This window comes from Dermacentor variabilis, chromosome 3, assembly GCF_050947875.1.
Source record: "Dermacentor variabilis isolate Ectoservices chromosome 3, ASM5094787v1, whole genome shotgun sequence".
NCBI classification, from domain to species: domain Eukaryota; kingdom Metazoa; phylum Arthropoda; class Arachnida; order Ixodida; family Ixodidae; genus Dermacentor; species Dermacentor variabilis.
The window spans coordinates 44,384,764-44,403,614 of NC_134570.1; the positions used below are offsets into that span (position 1 = coordinate 44,384,764).

Here is an 18,851-nt window from a genome sequence, read left to right on the forward strand (position 1 = left end):
CTGAGGAGCTGGGTTGAGCTCTAGTGATATGCTTCGCATAAAAGCAAATAATGTGAAGAACAAGTTAGCGTCGACTTTCTTGCTCCGTCATGCGTCCGAGCACGCGATCAATAGGGATGACGCATGCTTCATGACCGCTGTAGGAAAACTGGTCCCACTTAATATCGTTAATCATTTAAACTACTTCGCACACGCTTAATAGGAATACTGGAATTCTCTCCCCATCCCGCGCCTTGTATAAATGCGCGATGCCTGCAGCACGCAATGACACACACTTAAATGACTGTACTTCGCAGTTTTGTCTTCGTGAACAACAAGGCTCCCGTGCAGAATCCGAAAGGTTTTTCTATTTGAATTTACTGTAGATTGGTCGGCGCCATTTGTTCTTATTGACAATGATTTCCCCGACCAGATGTGATTGTTCCTGACCCTCCACTTTATTTGATTGTGTTTTCCTTTTAATTCGCGCTTTTCATCTTCAAATTATTTTCATCTAGCTCCTGTTGATCGATTCTTGGCCTATCCGCCGTAGTGGATACGCCCCTTAAGAAAGGATCATCATCATCATCATAATCATCGTCGTCGTCGTCGTCATCGTCATCATCATCATCATCTTCTTCTTCTTCTTCTTCTTCAGCAGCAGCAGCAGCAGCAGCAGCAGCAGCAGCAGCAGTAATACATGCTAGAAGCGGATGAATAAGAAGAAGAAGAAGAAGAGGGACTGCCGGACATATGGGATGCGCACCAAGCAAAAGCAGGCAATCGGCTCGAAAATGTGCACTTGGATATGCGGTAAGTGTAGGCCCGGACAGGCCGTGAAAAACAGCGCTATTCCTCGCTCTAATTCCGCCAATCCTTGAAGAACGTTACAAAACTGCGGTCCGCCGAACCTTTGGGCTCGTACGCAGGGATCCACCGGGGCCGACACAGAGAAGTGTCCTTGACGAGTACCGCTTATGGTCGCTATTTTCCTGTGTCACTTAAAGAAAAAAAAAGCATCGAGGAGAAACAAACGAATAAAATGAGTAAAGAGCAGCAACGCCTTCAAAAGGACACCCTCTCGAAGCTGTGCTTCACGATGGACTTTGACACTGATGACGCATAGAATTGGCATCCGCCCCTAATACAGCGGCACAGTCCCGACTTTTGAATAAATGTCCAAAGCCCCGACTTGACCCAGTCGGGATGGCCAAACGTCTTTTTCTTTTGCTGCCCGAATGACAATCAATAGACAGAACTGCCTCTTTATAACGCGCGAATAAATATTAAGCTCTTGCGTTTTTTTTCCTGCACGGTTGTGCATCTATCAAACTGCACAACCGTGCACTTTGATAGATGGTACGGAAATACAATGTTCGTGATTTTTCTTTATCCGGAGAGCTTCAATGATGTCACGTGATTTTTGATTCACGTATACCTGAATATGACATATGGTCTACATTGTCGTTCATGAGGTTGTAAACCGTTTTTGTTTTGAAAGAACGCGTGTCATCTTGTGTATTTGTGCCATCTTGTGTCATCCTGTGTAGTTCTCTCTCTTGCGTTTCCGTTATATTTGCGCTGCTTTTAACCATGAATATCTGAAATTCTCGGGCTTTTTGCAGTTACTCAATGTCGCATGCCTGATCGTCGAAGTGGCGACGCTCATGATAGCGTTGGGATCGCTTGGCAATCCGAATAGTGAGTACTCCAAAATCGGAATTTGTGAGGCGCAAATTCAGTTACGCGCGAGTCAATGCAAGGGGGCGGTGCTATTGGGGTTATTGTCGTATTTTCTGCACCTATTGTCATTGTAATTCCCGCATGTTCTCTTTGTGAGAAAGGTCGCAGCCGCCCTGGGAACCGATCACAGATGACATAATGGCGATTTCAACACGATACGGTGCAGTCGGACAGTGTTGGGAAGACTCCTGACACACCTTTGCTGTGCTCTTGATGGTCCTAGTGCAAGCAGAACTCGTCGTAGGTGAAGCGCTCAAACGATACTGCAGTTTACATTATTTTTCCCTAGCAGCTCCACCGATTGCACCCGGGATTATATTGCGTACTGTTGAATGCGGCCACCTCACGCTTATGAGGTGGCACTTCACGGCCACCTCATGCGTCCACCAGCGTTGTTTCGGTACTCGTGGAAGCGTCTTATCATGTGCGCTGTTTTCCTTGCTGCATGCAGTATAGACCTTTTAACGCGACAGCGTTAAGGAGCTCGTGTCGCAGAAAAGCCGGTGTCGTCGGTGTCGGTGTCGGCGGCGTTGGCCGTGAGCGATAAATCCCAGCAGGCACTTCATGAATAAAAAACAACTTGCAAGATGGGCTGGGTGGGAATCGAACCAGGGTCTCCGGAGTGTGAGACGGAGACGTTACCACTGAGCCACGAGTTTTTTTTCTTTATTAAAAAAAAACAAAAAAACTCGTGGCTCAGTGGTAACGTCTCCGTCTCACACTCGCCTCTAGTGAACGCGGCGTTGCCTTAGAAACGAGCTATTTCTAAGGCTAAGGTGTGCGTCGCTTGCTCAGGCGCACATTTCGTTGTCGCGCCGAACGCTGCGTTGCTCGACGCTCACCGCGTCCGATGCGGGGCGCGTAGTCGTTGCGCCGTAGCCCATTGTCTTACACCCCTTGGCGGTTCGACGGGAACGCTGTCGCGTTCCACTCTTGAAGGCGAAGCTTAAGCGTCCTCCAATTTTTTGCATCCGCGATGTGGCAGCAGTGTGTTCATGACCCCAGGGAACTTCCGGTCTGCCAACTTCGACAGTCCGGTTAGCCAAGAAAAAAGTATTTTGTCGCATAGTATACTCCAGGCACATATTCTTGGTGTTTTCAGACATAAGGAACGTGCGCTGAACATCAAGCTCATGTAGGGGCTTTTTTTTGTTGCACTTAACGCTACAATTCACCTGTCAAACGTTCCAACTCTGCAGCAAAACTGGTGCCAGCTGGAGGGTCCAAGTTTATAGGCTATTGTAACATATGCCGCTTCTGAGGGCTTAACCGGAAGTCTTCTGGGAGCTCTGTTTGTAAGCATGAAAAGGTTGTCAGCTTCGTCTACGATGCGCTCACCAACACGCGAAAGAGGGCGCGTGGAAGGGTCATGGAGGATGTGGTCTTTAGTCAATGGCAACCCAAGATTAAAAAAAAAAGTCATATTTACGCTTTCATACTCAAACAGAATTAGCATATATGCGCCAATTAATTAGATTTGCTCCTTTCTGTTACCTTAAGCCGTATTGCGCGTCATAAAACGGCCTTCTGCTCCGTGCAGACGTGTCTTTGTCTCAATGGTTTTGTGGTGAAACCTGAGCATCTTGGCAAAATTTTTTGAGTTATCTTGGTATCAGTGCCTCAGCCAAGTGTGATATTTTTGCTTGGGACAACGAGTTTTTATTCTCCAATTAGCCTAGCAAACACGTTAACAGAGTGAAGTTGTTAAACTGTGAGCGTACTCCATCTTGCTCGGCTCTCTTTTAGAAGCGAAAGGTAACTGCACTGGGCTTTTGTGGGCAGAGCTTGTTTGTCATACATAGTACGTGACCGACTATAGTTGAAAACCGCGGTTTCCGAGCCCGATACGTTAGTTTGCGTAGGGTGTACTTCATAGTCCCATTGCTATGAATCTAGCGACTAGCTATGAATCCAGCAATTTCGTGTCTCGAGGTCCCAGCGCCATTGTTTCTCAGTGAGGAGGACTGTAATATACGTTTAGCTAGATTAATCCAACTTGATCTAACGCGATCTCGTCTGCCAGGGCGTCCCTACGTCTGGTTGTCTCGTGGCACCGGCTGCCTCCTAAGGACGGTGAACGTGGGCTTCATCGTCGTCTGGATCGTCGCCGCCGCTCAGGTGCAGTGGTCTTATTAAGGCTCATTTCAAATGCATAATCACAACAGGTAGGCCTCATTGATCGGAAATGGCGAAAGGTAGAGATGGGATTTCTCTCGTGCCGACTCTGGAACTTAAAGCGCAATGCTTCCCGAGAAACGGCGCACGCAGCTGTGCTTTGTGCACTTCGCTGAGAAACGGAACACAGTTACGCACTCATAGATTTAACAGACCAAACAAATGATTTGTTCGTATTTAGAGTCTAAAAAGGGTCTTTCTTTTTTGTAAAAGACCTCTAAAAGACCGCAAAATTCATTCGCAAATGTTTGCATTGATTTCTCGCCGTCTTCTGTTTATTGGAATGCAAAGGTGTTGCTCAATAATTGTGTCAATATTATTACGATATCATCGAGCGATGCTCAAGGGACGAGCCGCCGTTAGAACGACGACGAAGTGGGTCTGTGCCCTTGGCGCGAGTGAATGTCGGCCTGGCGGCCTGGCTCCAGTCTAGTGTAAATAATCTGTAAATAGCCTCTTTCGTCTGTGTCTTTCTACACGTAACATTCTTGTGGAGGTCAGCGATCCCCGTCCTCGCCACGGAATTCCGGAGTGGTCGGTACATCGAGCTTGTCACCATGCCTCCCGGTGACGAGCCCGCCTCTGCAACGGCTTCGGCTGGTCCGACTGCTCCAATCGTCACGGTTGCCCAAACATCGCGACCCTGGTGTGTTCTCTGGCCTGGAGGGACAGGACGTTGACGAATGGCTCAAGCTATATGAACATGCCAGCGCTAATAACAGGTGGGACCCAACCATTATGCTCGCCAATGTCATCTTTTATCTTGGTGGCACCCCACGCGTGTGGTACCAGACGCATGACGACGAGATAAGCAGTTGGGACTCTTTCAAAGAAAAGCTACGGTAGCTGTTCGGCGACCCCATTGGCCGCAAGGTTGCCGCGAGAAAGGCTCTTGCGTCTCGTGTTCAGACATATACAGAGCCGTACGTTTCATACATCTTCGACGTCTTGGCTCTATGCCGCAAAGCTGACGATGCTATGTCTGAATCAGATAAAGTGTCACATGTCCTAAAAGGCATCGCCGACGACGCTTTCAATTTGCTTGTTTTCGGCAATGTCTCGAAAATCGACGCCATCATTAAAGAATGCCGTCGCCTTGAACAAGCCAAGAGCCGCGGTATCACACACCACATCACGCGGCTACCCAACACCGCTGCTACGTCGACATGTGAGGGTCGATCGCGTCAGGCCACCATCTGTGACGACGTCACCCGTATTGTTCGCCGCGAGCTCGAGGCCGTCTGTTCGCCAGCTTTCTCCACGACGCCTCCCGATCCGCCAGCAACCACGATTGCCATGATTCAGGCCGTCGTCAGACAGGAATTTGAGAACATGGGTCTGAACTCCGTGTGTTCAACTTCTCAGCCCAATGTCCCCCAGTTCTCTAGCGGCTCTCCTCGTCCCCGACAGTCCTTTTCCGCCACATCTCGCCGCAACCCGTCCGATTGGCGTACCCCTGATGACAGACCAATCTGCTTTCACTGCTGTCGCATCGGCCACGTCGCTCGTCACTGCCGCGACCGATGGTCTCCGCCTCCTCGGACATACGCCGCCACTTATTCCCGCACCTTTGGACCTTCTGTTCCCTATGCCACCTGCCGTGAACCCACTGCCGCTGATGCTCCTGCTCCGAACCTTCGCCACAGCCGCTCGCCCTCACCTCGACGCTGTCAGTCTCGTTCGCCCCAACCCCGCCGCTTCTCTTCGCCGCCTATCACCTCCAGGGCCCAGCCGGAAAACTAGGCACTGCAGCTTCTAGAGGTGAAACTGCGTTGTCGACACTGCCCTCAAATCCTCTGTTCACGTTAAACACGAACCAAAACCTTCTTGACGTTGACGTTGATGGATATCCTGTCACGGCACTCATCGATACAGGGGCACATCTTTCTATTATGAGTGCTGCCTTCCGACGACGACTGAACAAGCTCCTCACCCTAGCGTCGGCACGCGTCGTCCGCGTTGCGGATGGCGGTACTCATCGGCAGGTGTACGGCACGTGTCAGCATCGCCGGCCGCCACACTCCTGTTCTCTTCACCGTAATTGCTCATTGCCCCCACGACCTCATTCTCGGCCTCGATTTTCTCTCCGCCCATTCTGCTCTTATTGACTGCGCTGCCAGTACCCTTCGCCTTGAGTTGCCCATGCTCGCAGAACCTTCTGACGCACCCCGCTGCCGCTTACGCTCCACCGGCTTTCTTCGCCTGCCGCCAAAGTCCATAGCCTACATTGACCTGTTGTCTTTCCCACCAGTTCCTGATGGCCGTAACTCCTCTGCCCGACATCCCCATACAGTATGACGTCACTGTGCCTCACAGTATACTTATTATTACTGCGAACCACACTCGCATGCCTGCCTGTAGCTTTGGATTGGCAAAGCAAATTCTACCGCAAGGTATTTGCCTTGCCACCATTGATTGTCTCGGCGACCAATACGTGGCAGCGTTATCGACCGATGGATCTCGCGAGCTTAGCATGCCCCTCGCGCCAGCCTCGGGCGTTGATCCCAACATAAAGAAAATGGTTGCGACGGACCTGTCCTCTATGCAGGCTGAAGACCTTTGCGAAGTATTATCGTCCTACCGCGATATTTTCGACTTCAACGATCGCCCTTTAGGCCAGACGCTCGCGGTCAAGCATCAGATTCTTACTGGCGATGCTACTCCTATTCGCCGACGACCGTACCGAGTTTCTGCGTCTGAACGCCAAGTAATTCAAAGCGAAGTGAACAAAATGCTAGACAAAAACATCATTGAGCCTTCTTGGAGTCCCTGGGCGTCACCTGTAGTGTTGGTTAAGAAGAAGGATGGCACGTGGCGCTTCCGTGTAGACTACCGTCATCTGAACAACATTACTAAGAAGGACGTCTACCTGCTCCCACGTGTAGACGACGCCCTTGACTGCCTCCACGGTTCCAGCTATTTCTCCTCTATTGATCTTCGTTCTGGATACTGGCAGATTGCTGTTGACGATATGGACAGATAAAAAACCGCGTTCATCACACCTGATGGACTATACCAATTTAAAGTAATGCCGTTTGGATTATGCAACGCCCCTGCCACCTTTGAGCGTATGATGGACTCCTTGCTCCGAGGTTTCAAATGGTCCACATGTCTCTGCTACCTCGACGACGTCATCGTCTTCTCGCCCACGTTCGACACTCACCTTGAGCGTCTAACAGCTATACTTGATGTATTTCGAAAGGCGAAGCTGCAACGTAACTCGTCCAAATGTCGTTTCGGCCGCCGCCAAATTACTGTTCTGGGCCACCTCGTTGACGCTTCCGGAGTACAGCCTGATCTCGACAAAACTCGCGCTGTCCGAGACTTTCCGGTTCCGAAGACAGCCGCAGACGTCCGAAGTTTTGTAGGGCTATGCTCGTACTTTCGTCGTTTTATTCAAGATTTTGCGGCAATTGCTAGACCCCTCACTAATCTTTTGAAGAAAGGCGTACAATTCTGGTGGGGTACTGCAGAAGCCGCCGCCTTCTCTCGTCTCGTTTCTCTTCTCTCCTCACCACCCATTCTCGCCCACTTCGACCCTGACGCCCCTACAAAATTGCGTACAGATGCCAGCGGTCATGGCGTAGGTGCCGTCTTAGCCCAGCGTCAGCGTGGCCAGGATGGCGTTATTGCTTATGCAAGCCGCCTCCTCACACCATCGGAGCGCAAATATTCCATTACGGAACGCGAATGCCTTGCTGTAGTCTGGGCGGTAGCGAAGTTCCGTCCTTACCTTTACGGTTGCCCTTTTTCCGTAGTCACTGACCATCATGCTCTCAGCTGGCTCTCATCGCTAAGAGATCCTACAGGCCGGCTTGGTCGATGGGCTTTGAGGCTACAAGAATTTGCATATTCCGTGGTCTACAAGTCTGGCCGCCTGCACCAAGACGCTGACAGCTTGTCGCGTTACCCTGTTGACGACCCTGACTCCTCCAATTACCAGTGCTGCTTGCGTATTCTCTGTGTCGCAGCTGCTTCATTTCGCCGACGAGCAACGTCGTGACGCTTACATCAAAGCACTCATCGACCGTTTTGAACACTCTCCGGCCGACGCCACACTACGCCTCTTCGTCCTCCGCGACGGTACTTTGTACCGTCGTAACCTTCATCCGGACGGCTCTGAGTTCCTGCTTGTCATACCTAAACACCTCCGCTCAACCGTTTTAGAAGAGCTTCACGACGCACCAACGGCAGGACACCTCGGCGTATCTCGAACCTATGACCGTGTACGTCGCCGTTTTTTCTGGCCGGGCCTTGCCCGTTCCGTACGACGTTACGTCGCCGCTTGTGAACTTTGCCAACGACGCAAGAAGCCTCCCCAGCTCCCCGCTGGTTACCTGCAACCGCTCGACATCCCTGCCGAGCCCTTCCATCGTGTCGGCTTAGACCTTCTCGGCCCATTTCCGGAATCTACATCAGGAAGCAAGTGGGTTGTAGTCGCGGCGGACTACGCGACCCGCTACGCCGTAACCCGCGCTCTTCCGACCAGTTGCGCAACTGATGTTGCGGACTTCCTCCTGCATGATATCATTTTGAATCCTGGTGCTCCGCGTCAATTGCTAACAGACCATGGCCGTACGTTCTTAGCCAAAGTCATTGACGACATCATGCGTGCCTGCTCAATACAACACAAATTTACCACCTCCTACCACCCTCAAACGAACGGCCTCACTGAGCGTTTGAACCGCACCCTTACAGACATGCTATCCAAATACGTTTCAGACGACCACCGTGACTGGGACCAGGCTTTACCTTACATCACCTTTGCGTATAACTCTTCCCGTCTCGACACTGCTGGCTTTTCTCCTTTTTGCCTCTTGTATGGCAGTGAACCGACGCTACCACTGGACACTGAGCTTCTGTCCACCACAGCATCAACTAGCGCTTATGCCCGTGATGCTATCGCCCATGCTGACCATGCTCGCCAACTTGCGCGCGCTCGTCTACAAGTCTCTCAAGACAAACAAAAACAGCGCTACGACCTCCGTCACCGTGATGTCAATTTTGTGCCCGACACCCTCGTGTTGCTTTGGCCACCATCGCGTTAAGTTGGCCTTTGTGAAAAACTGCTTTTCTGCTACACGGGCCCATATCGCGTGCTTCGCTAAGTGACAGATGTCACCTACGAAATCGTTCTAGCCACGCCCACTACGTCCTCTGTTGTGGCAACCAGTGACATTGTCCACGACGCCCGACTCAAACCCTACAACTCTCCACGCCCCTTGGATATTTAACAGCACCGTGACGGCACTTTTGCCGCCGGGGGGTAGTATTACGATATCATCGAGCGATGCTCAAGGGACGAGCCGCCGTTAGAACGACGACGAAGTGGGTCTGTGCCCTTGGCGCGAGTGAATGTCGGCCTAGCGCTCTGGCTCCAGTCTAGTGTAAATAGTCTGTAAATAGCCTCTTTCGTCTGTGTCTTTCTACACGTGACAATATATTGCACGAGCTTTCTCTACAACGTTCAGCTTTTATTCCCGTAGCAATCGTACGGACGCTCGAGGCGCGTCTGCGCCGTCGCCGTCGGCGATGCCGTGCTGTCACTGTCAGCTAGCAACACTTACTTGTCAGCTAGCAACACAATGTCGTCCTCACAAAACAAATCTGGAAGCTGCTGCTCAACTACTGAACTCACCTGCTTGTAGGAGAGGTTAAACCCGATATTACTTCCCTCTAGCACCTTTTCCATCCTGACTATGTACATCATAAACAGCAGTGGGGATAAAGGGCACCCCTGCCTCAGTCCCTTGGCGGTATCAACTTATTCCTCTCTCCTCACCCCTTCCCATTCAACGCAGACGGTATTTTATAAATAAATCTCTCTCAAACGCTGCATACAATCGTCGCCCTAGCCTTCTCCTTCCAGAATGCCCCCCAAAATGTTGCAGTCTACTTTGTCATACGCTCCTCTAATTTCTAAAAAGGCCACATATAACGGTGTCGTTTCTACTCTGAATATTTATACCCTGGGATACGCGCAGGCGAGTGTCATCTCCTGGTGCTGCAAGAAACCCAGTAGGTGCACGCTAGCAAGACCAAAGCAGCGCCCGCAAATTCGGGAAAAGAGGCAACGATTAAAAAAATGAAAGCAAGAAAAGCCTTAGGTGGCCTGGGGTCAAGCTCACTTTCAGTTTTCTGCCTCGGAATTCAACTCTGGGCTTCTACTAACGAAAACCATTACTTCATAATGAGGCATGCCGTAGTGGCGGATTAAATTTGACGACCAGGGGGATATTTAACGCGTGCTCAATGCACATGGAACCGGCGTTTTTGCGTTTCGCCCCCGTCGAAAGGCGGCCGCCACGAACGGTATTTCATCCCGCAATCTCCTGCTTTGCAGCGCAATACCATAGTCGCTAAACCACCGCGTCGGGTAATTTTCTGATTCAGGTTTCCTCCCTCTTGCTGAAAAAGTTTCAGCAAATATTTTTGTTTTCATGGATTATGCATATATTCTCGATGTGTCTGGCGCATCTAGATATGCGATTCTTTTCGTGTGTCTGCATGGGTGCCGTCATAAAAAGGTTAACCAAGAAGATCCACGACATCTGTTCTGTGTTGGTCACATATAAAAAAAAAAAAATTCTGGGGAGTCACTGTCAAGATGTCTGGCGAGGGGGTTAATTGGCGTAACAAGATAGATAGATAGATAGATAGATAGATAGATAGATAGATAGATAGATAGATAGATAGATAGATAGATAGATAGATAGATAGATAGATAGATAGATAGATAGATAGATAGATAGATAGATAGATAGATAGATAGATAGATAGATAGATAGATAGATAGATAGATAGATAGATAGATAGATAGATAGATAGATAGATCGGCTCAAAATGCCGGAAGTAGACAAACAAGGCTAGTTGCATTAAGAGCCGATGCAATTTGACGTACAACGAACACCGGTCGGCATCTATATCAGCGTCGTAACATGTGAACTAACATAATAATTGAAATATAATTAAATGTTAAATGACGTAAAAAATGAATGATCTTTGCTGAAGTGTCTTCAAGAAAATCTATATGTGCAATACGGCTTTAGTTGATATATCGTAATTTTGAAACATCTTCTGGTTTTGTTTTTTATGTCCTTGTTGCATGCATGTGCAGTGAAGTGCCTTGACTGGTACGGAAAGGGTCAAGAGCTTCGAAATTAACTTGTCAATGCAGCGCCGTGTTTGTTGTGTCATCTTTTGTTCATGCCTGCAAAAGGCTATGTTTTGCGCTGAAATGGGGAAACCATGTTACCGAAAAGCAGCAGTAGATATATCTGCAACAGAATAATCATGTTGATGGTCTTTCTCGTTGCTATGATGAGTTTGAAGAACGTTTACCACATATCATTCGGCTTTCACGAATGCCCCCTCGATCACAACGCTGTAACCACTTTCTCCTACCAGGACAGATTGAGCCTCATGATATTCAGCTCGACAGCCATGCTTGGGCGCCTTGTAGGAATGCTCTTGTACGCCGCTGCCTACTTGCTCTACGACCCGTTCGAAGTGAGTGAAACGATGAACTCCAACGCTTCGATTATATTAATCAATCGCCTGCTATGCTGCTACATTGGGCCTCACAGCGAGCCTCCCTGGCCTCGTGAGGCTGCACTCCGGTAGCTTTCTAGCCAGGGTGGCCTTCAACACTAATCTGCACGTGTTGGAAATGAACTTGGCTGGAGTACAAACATGTTGGGACGCCGAGCGAGTCGGATGCAGTGCCAGAACATCGCAATGTCCAGCTTCCACGTGACAACTTTAGGCATCATGTCGTCACGATACACAGACACCTCTTCGCAAATAAAGCCGAAACTTGCTGTGGAAACGCTGTTATAGTAAGCTATTTAGGGTGCCCTCTGTCTGGCAAGCGTTTTTTTGGGTAAATGTTTTGAAGTTTCGAACCTCCATTTAAGCAGTAACTGAACGTCGAAAATATCACGTCAATTCTCCTTTATTGAAATGAAGATGAATCTAAAGCGACACTAGAGGAACATATCAAGTCCAGGTAGATTGACAGATAAGGGTTCTGGGAAAACGAACTCGCCATTCTTAGTGAGAAACAGAGCTTTCATAAGCGAGAAAATGACGAAAATGAAAAATCCGAGTGGCGTCACCCAGTTGAGGACTACGGCACCTCTCTTTTGCCGTCGCCACTTGCTGATTCACCGAGAGTGCGATAGAGAGAGGTCGCATGGGCGTTAACATCACGGGAAGCTCAAGCTGAGGAGCAGCTGCGGTGGACATTTTCCACGCATAGAAAACTGACGCATTGTCACGCGGAAAACGATGATAGGCTTCTAGACAAACAATTTCTCGGCCTAGCTCGACTTTTATTTTTCTTTAGTGTGTCTATAATACATAATGTAAGTTCTTTGGAGGGCAGAGGAGGGGGGAGAAGGCTGCGTGGTGGTGGGGGGGGGGGAGGGGTTAGGGAGTTGGGGCGGCACTGCGCACAGGCGGTAGTGAGTTTCGGTAAGGTGGCGGTAGCCAACATTTGGTTTCGCTCGTGTTCCCCCTCTTTTTTTTTTTGAAGGCAACATCTGCCGCAGCGAAGATACAGCGTGGCCTTCTGCATGGAGAAGAGGTGTGTACAAAATACGTGAACGTCCTTTGATTCATTTTGTTTTGTCATTAGTAGTGGGAGATAGCACTGTCACCTAATTTTATGTCGGGTCACGTTGACCAGGGTGCTTACGTCATACCGAGTGCCGAAGTTGACTTCAACGTCCGCCTATTTCTGGAGATGGCTACTTGATTTCTGGTGGTCCTGTATAACAGCCTACGAAGCGTGTGCTTGCCACCATTTTTTTACGGGACTAGCTTATTCATACACAGTTAAATAAAATTCGACATATCTCGTACACCACTCCCCAAAAGAGTGCGTTTATTCTGCAAGAGTAGAGTAAACCAACACTGCAGTTGGGGAGTGTAAGATGCAGCATTCATAATCGAGTTCAGTTCAGGTAATGTGGGGCCCTATAACATAAACCTATTCCAATCTTTTCTATTGCAGTTTTGCAATCAGCCATCCACGATTCGTCCCAAAATTTGCCCGCACTTCGCGCCTCTTCCACGCGACGTCAGGAAAACCACGAGAACACCCCATCTGATACGATGTGTGCACACTGATAATCCATGATTCGACCAAAAGAAAGAAAAATAATTATGATTCGACGTCTTTTTGCCATTCTCCCTCTGCTATTGGTCAACCGCTTTCGGGCTTCGCCCACCTCGCCCGTCTGTCACGCGACGTCACAGAACCGCGAAAACTCACCTCGTCAAAGCGACATGTACGCGTTAAAGACGTATTAATACGCCGAACAAAACTGAATTCTTTTACTTCCCCTGTTCCCCTGTTCTTACTTCCCCTGTTCCGAAAGGAAGAGAAGATGGCTGCCCTCCGATCACTCTGGCACTGGCTGCTCGGAGCTGCCGGGCAGCGTGGATTTATTATTAGTCAAGCGTACGTGTTTAGAGAGTTCTCGCCCTGATTTTCGTTTCTCTTGTCCCACGACGCAGGTCCTTTCGCCATACGCGGCGTATTTCATCGTAGCCAGTGCCGGTGTGGAGGTGAGAATCACTTTGGTTATGAATACATGATGCATAAAATAAAGGCGTCTATGACGTATTTTCGGCTCGGCAATCGCTTCGTGTTGCATAGTCTTCGAGAAAAGCATAGCCTTCGAGATCGGCTCCGGTTATCCCGAAAGATCTATTGCTGAGGCGTGGATCGGAACCCCACCAGTACGCCACCACGTGGCGATAGTTGCGTATCTAAAGGTTGCCGAGCCGAGCGACTGCGGGGGCTGCTATTGTAGACATTGTCAATTTCTCCATATTGTCAAATTCCCCATCTTGTCAGCTCTGATTGGCTCAGAGCGCTGCTTCCGCCTTTCCGATTGGCTCAAAATGCCGCCATTACTAAAGTCTACACGAGCTCTCGTAACAATATGACAGAATTGGATGATGTACCGAATAGAACCGCAGAGCAATTCAATGTAATTGAATAGCCAAACCCCCTCAAAACTTCGCTGACCGTGACTTTGACATTTTGAAACACTGAATGGGGGAAAAGCTTGGAAGTCCGCCTGTCTGTAGCGTCACCTATGGACAACAAAACTAAATATGAAAACGGAACCTCTTTAGTACAACAAAATAAGATATGGATAAACACTGCGAGCAACGCTGAATAAATGGCATTTTCTAGAGGTGTGAGAATATTTGAAAATATTGAATTACGAATCGAATTTTGTCCAATTAGATTTGGCCTTCGAATGTCGCTATTTGTTAGTTCTATTACATGTGGATATTAGATCGTCAACCTTGCGCTGTCAAACATAATATCGCAGGAAAAATGTGATAAAATTAATCAGATGTAAATGCACACCACCGCACGCCTAACTAAACAAGAAACAGGCGGTTGCCCTGGAGGCAATTGCAGACACACACATATCGGAACCCGGCTATCTTTCACCTCTGCTACCCCTACATTTATTCGTCCGACGATTGTAAAGCGTGCGGAGCCAGAGCGGCGCTGCAGCAAATGCTGTAGGCATGCAGAGCAGGAGGAGTCCACGACGAACGGGGTAGACATGGCAGTCTCGAACCGAGGGGTGCGTCGGGAGGCGGTCCTACTCAGCCACGACCTCGCTGATCAACTGTGGGCCGTCCGGCGCGCCGAGGAAGCCGCCCGTGTCCAAGGACCCGAGGCCGTCACCTAGGCTGGGGTGCTTATGGCCCCACCCCACCCAAATCGCCGTACATTTAGAATGAAGTTTTCACTCACCCCTTCGGCCATAGTGGAGACGAACACCAAGAAGTTAAAATAGTGGAGCATGCTATCCAGCGCTGAGGGAGTCGGGCTTTTTTGGCTCAACAACGGTCATTCGCACTCACCGACGAGGCGTCAGTATGCGAACAAACTGCCAATTTTAAAAGCGTAAGCATTTCTGTGCTTACGCAACTAGAAAACCGTCCGTCCGTCCGTACCTTAAGACGGACGAAGCTCTCAGCACACGCCGCACCCTGCCCCTTTCGCAGATTTCTTTCGAAATATGGGCCCGCGTGTCTCCAACTCGAAGCCTCGAAAACACAGCGCGCGGAGCTATCAGCAGTCGGCACTCTCTGTCGGCATCGCACATCGCTTTCAAGATACGGCCTACTTGTTTGTTCCAGGGTAGGTTTGGTCGGTCCATGCCGCCGCCCGTGCGCGTTTGGTCGCGGTTCATAGTGGTTTGACACGGATGCACAGGGCGCTAACGAGGGACAACGGCCAATAAAGATCGCAACGTCATCAGCGCACCTGGCGCCGCCCCCTGCAGTACTTCGCTTGCGTCCTGAATTGCGCCGCCGTCCGGCCCAGTTCGTGTCGCCGCAGCGCTGTCGTTTGTACTGACCGGATCCAGTTTCGTAACACTGGTAATGACACCGGTCTCCGTGGTGATTAGCAAGCGGCAGAATGCTTACGCGTACTTCATTTAAAATGTCCCTACAGGCCTTGCACAAGGCATTGAGTAACGGGGGCGTCACAGAAGGACTAAGAGAGTATATAGAGTGTGCACATCACAAAACATAATATACATATAATAGTAATATACAGTATAAGGATTTATACACAACATCTTGTGCAAGCATTAAAGCATTGGACAAGAATAATAGAACCGGTAGTGCACATATTATAGAAATGGCAAAAGTTGCAGTTCTTTCGATAAACAATGTAAAGAAAATATAGCCACTCTAATGTCATAGGACAGAAAATACAAGGATAATGAGCGAGATAATGAGCTCATAAACAAGAGAGCACATAAATAGAACAAAAGAAAATGCATCATGCATTTTATTGAAGTTAGGCAGTGGAATATGAACCTATGAGCTGGCGGAATTTATCGAGATTGGTTTCCAAGACGATGCAATCAGGAAGAGTGTTCCACAACCGAATGGCACGAGGAAGCGCCGAACAATTGAATGCATCAGTGTTGTCATAGATGTGCGTGAAGCTGAGGTGATTATATAATCTGCGAGACACCTCCCAGAGGAGTTTCTGTATGAATTTTTTTTTCTTGGTGCGCCATTGGTGCTTTCTATATGCGGCGTTTCATTATGTGCAATGTAATGACAGCAGCTTGCTAACGTTCTCAATTTGCAAGGATGTGAGCTTAATTTTATTTTTTGGATGGTGAAAAGCGGTTTTCGTTATTAGAATATAGTTTAAAAAGTACTCGGTCTTTGATTCGATTCTCTTCTGGCACTATTCGATTCGTATTCAATTCCTGCTCTAGAGGTGCTAGTCGTAGGCCCACAGTAGTTACAACCAGTCTTCTAGTTTACTAGTCGGAATTGCCACATTCACCACTGCCAGGTTAGCCATTCTAAACAGGCGATGGGCGACGGTGAGTTTGATCGTTCACTCGTGGTGCATCACTCACGGTCCAACTTAGTAGTGACGAGCAGTGCCGGTGGCGCTACACATAGGCTTTCGATTCTATGTCATTTCTATGTTACCACAACCATTAGCACGTGGTGGTGGGGGTTGTAACGTGGTAATGGCTCGAAATTCGGAGTCTGTGTACAGGGCCGTGGTAGAGGCTGCGGGGGTTGGTTTAACAGAAGTAGCGCTTAATTTTGGCAGAAAAGATATAACGTTAAGGACAACGGTTTAGTACGAGTATATAAGTGCACATCACAGGGCGACACTGTTAAACGGGACACAGAGCACATGCGAAGATCACATGTCGTTGGTGACGCTGGCATCTTTAGGCACACTTACCTATTCTACTCACATAGCTTGAATTTGCACGCGCAATAAGAGCGCCAGCCACGTGAGAGAGAGAGACATGCGAGAGTGTTCCGTTTAACTGTGGACCGCACTGTATACACCAAGGAAAATTGCACCCATGAGGCACCCGAGGGGGCCTCGGACGAACAACTCAAGTGCCATTTATCAGTCTACGCGATTTTATTTGTCTCTGTAATCGGCCTTCATAGGGCGCCGAACGTGTTCGTGCGCGGGTGCAGGCGCTCTTCGTGCACCCCGTGGTTGCCTACCAGCAGGCCTTCCATATGCGGAGTGAGATGGAGGCAATGGCGGCTGCAGCTGCTCCGGTGCAGGCTGCACCCGTTCCGGTGGAGGCTGCAGCCGTTGAGGCTGAGGCTGAACGCGAAGCAGCGCATGCTCCAGCCGAAGCCGAGCAAGCGGCTGCAGCGGGTTCACGAGAGGACCACTCCGGGGAGCACGCTGAAGAGGCCGCGGCTGACCACTCAGCAAATTCTGAGGAGGCCAACGCTGACAAAAAGTGAACGAACGAACAATGCCGACGTTGCTACGTACAGACTCCCTAGAACGCACGCTTTCTCTGCTTATTTGCTTTATTATTATTAATATTATTTTTTCTTCTTGACAAAGGTTAATAGTTTAGGTATACGCGAATCACTACTTTTCGCTTGTAATTATTCGCTAACGCAACGACGATACATTAAACGACGAGCGTATGACAATTCGTAGCTGTTTCATTAGGGAACGTGCACAGTAACCACCTACCGCTTATGTTTCGGTGAGATCTGCTATTGAGTGAAGTCGATCTTCATGGCGTTGGCAAAGCTGAAAGCGTCTTCTTAGATTTAGGTACATTCTTAGATCTTCTTAGATTTAGATTTATGAAAAGTATTCCGAATCTCTCACTGCGTTGTCACACACAACCCGTGTAGTGGTTTGGGATCTTACAACCCGTTATTTGATTTGATTTGACTTGAAGATGATAAAATGCTGATGGTTTAAGTCGCGACATTGGTTGTGTGGTGCAGCATAGAGTTTCATACTAGTGTTACTAGCGAGAAATATGCTACCACTACAACATTGATACTATTTCTTCTCCTTTTACAAGGATGCGTGGATTTGTCTACGATATGGCACGGATCTGTTGAGACCTCCTTTGTAGTTCAATTTTGTTTGCGCACTATAGTCTCACAAGGTCTCTTTAATGCGGATAAATTCTTAAACTTACAAATAATACATTTCATGACGTAATTTTCAGTATAATAATGCCAGGGCGTGCCCAAAGTTAACGACAACTTTTTTTTTTCATTGAGGCGAAATTGTAGTCATTTGGTGGTGTCCAAATCCTCGCCCTAGGGATGGCACCCTCTTGATAACAGATGCAGATCTTGGAGGCTATGCTTTTGCAGGTTGCATGCGACGGAAGCAATTGTAGCAGACGGAATCTTGTATTAGACGTCGGCCTTTGGACAAAAAGTATATGGACACCTGCGGCTAGGTGCGTGGACGTATATATCGCCTCTATCAGTGGACCAACTAGCGCCCGCGTTTGAACTTTTCTCTTCGCACTAGTCTGCTTTCTTTCGGGGTTCTTTCGCCACCAGCGTCGGTATTTGCGATGGCGGGCGTCAAAGAACAACCTGTGTTCATCAAGTTATCTTCTCTTGTGAAATTTTTCGATATCCAAGAACTTGTTCTTTTGAGTTTTGTACCGCAAGGTCGGTCAGCCAGCATTTTTCGTAGGAGCCCCTAAGCGGTTTCGCGATTCGAAGAAAACGCCGCATTCTGTAAAAGTCGGGCGAATGGCTTGCGCATCACAAGGCTTCCACCCAAATAGCACCGACCCGCCGTGGTTGCTCAGTGGCTGTGGTGTTAGGCTGCTGAGCACGAGGTCGCGGGATCGAATCTCGGCCACGGCGGCCGCATTTCGATGGGGGCGAAATGCGAAAACACCCGTGTACTTAGATTTAGGTGCGCGTTAAAGAACCCCAGGTGGTCGAAATTTCCGGAGTCCTCCACTACGGCGTGCCTCATAATCAGAAAGTGGTTTTGGCACGTAAAACCCCATAATTACTACTACAAATAGCACCGAGCGTCTAGCGTTTCCTAATAAACACTGTGATAGAAACGCTATCTTAACTCACCCTCTGTAACTTTTGCTCCTGGTATCTTACCCCTT

At 48.9% G+C, this 18,851-nt stretch overlaps 1 protein-coding gene across 1 annotated transcript; it reads left to right on the forward strand.

Annotated features, from left to right (window-relative positions):
* Positions 1 to 1,612: 1,612 nt before the first annotated feature.
* LOC142573942 (uncharacterized) lies at positions 1,613 to 17,620 on the forward strand. The gene is made up of 6 exons (XM_075683140.1): positions 1,613 to 1,680; positions 3,746 to 3,840; positions 11,305 to 11,406; positions 12,434 to 12,484; positions 13,420 to 13,470; positions 16,915 to 17,620. The coding sequence occupies exons 1-6, from the start codon at positions 1,647 to 1,649 to the stop codon at positions 17,194 to 17,196; spliced, it is 615 nt and encodes a 204-aa protein (XP_075539255.1). The 5' UTR covers positions 1,613 to 1,646; the 3' UTR covers positions 17,197 to 17,620.
* Positions 17,621 to 18,851: the final 1,231 nt, after the last annotated feature.

What these genes read in the sequence shown, in the direction of transcription:
- LOC142573942 (XM_075683140.1), top strand. Translation starts at nt 1,647, where the DNA reads ATGATAGCGTTGGGATCGCTTGGCAATCCGAATA. An exon ending in GGATCGTCGCCGCCGCTCAG is followed by an intron (nt 3,841 to 11,304) that starts GTGCAGTGGTCT and finishes TTCTCCTACCAG; the next exon opens with GACAGATTGAGCCTCATGAT. An exon ending in TAGCCAGTGCCGGTGTGGAG is followed by an intron (nt 13,471 to 16,914) that starts GTGAGAATCACT and finishes GCGCGGGTGCAG; the next exon opens with GCGCTCTTCGTGCACCCCGT.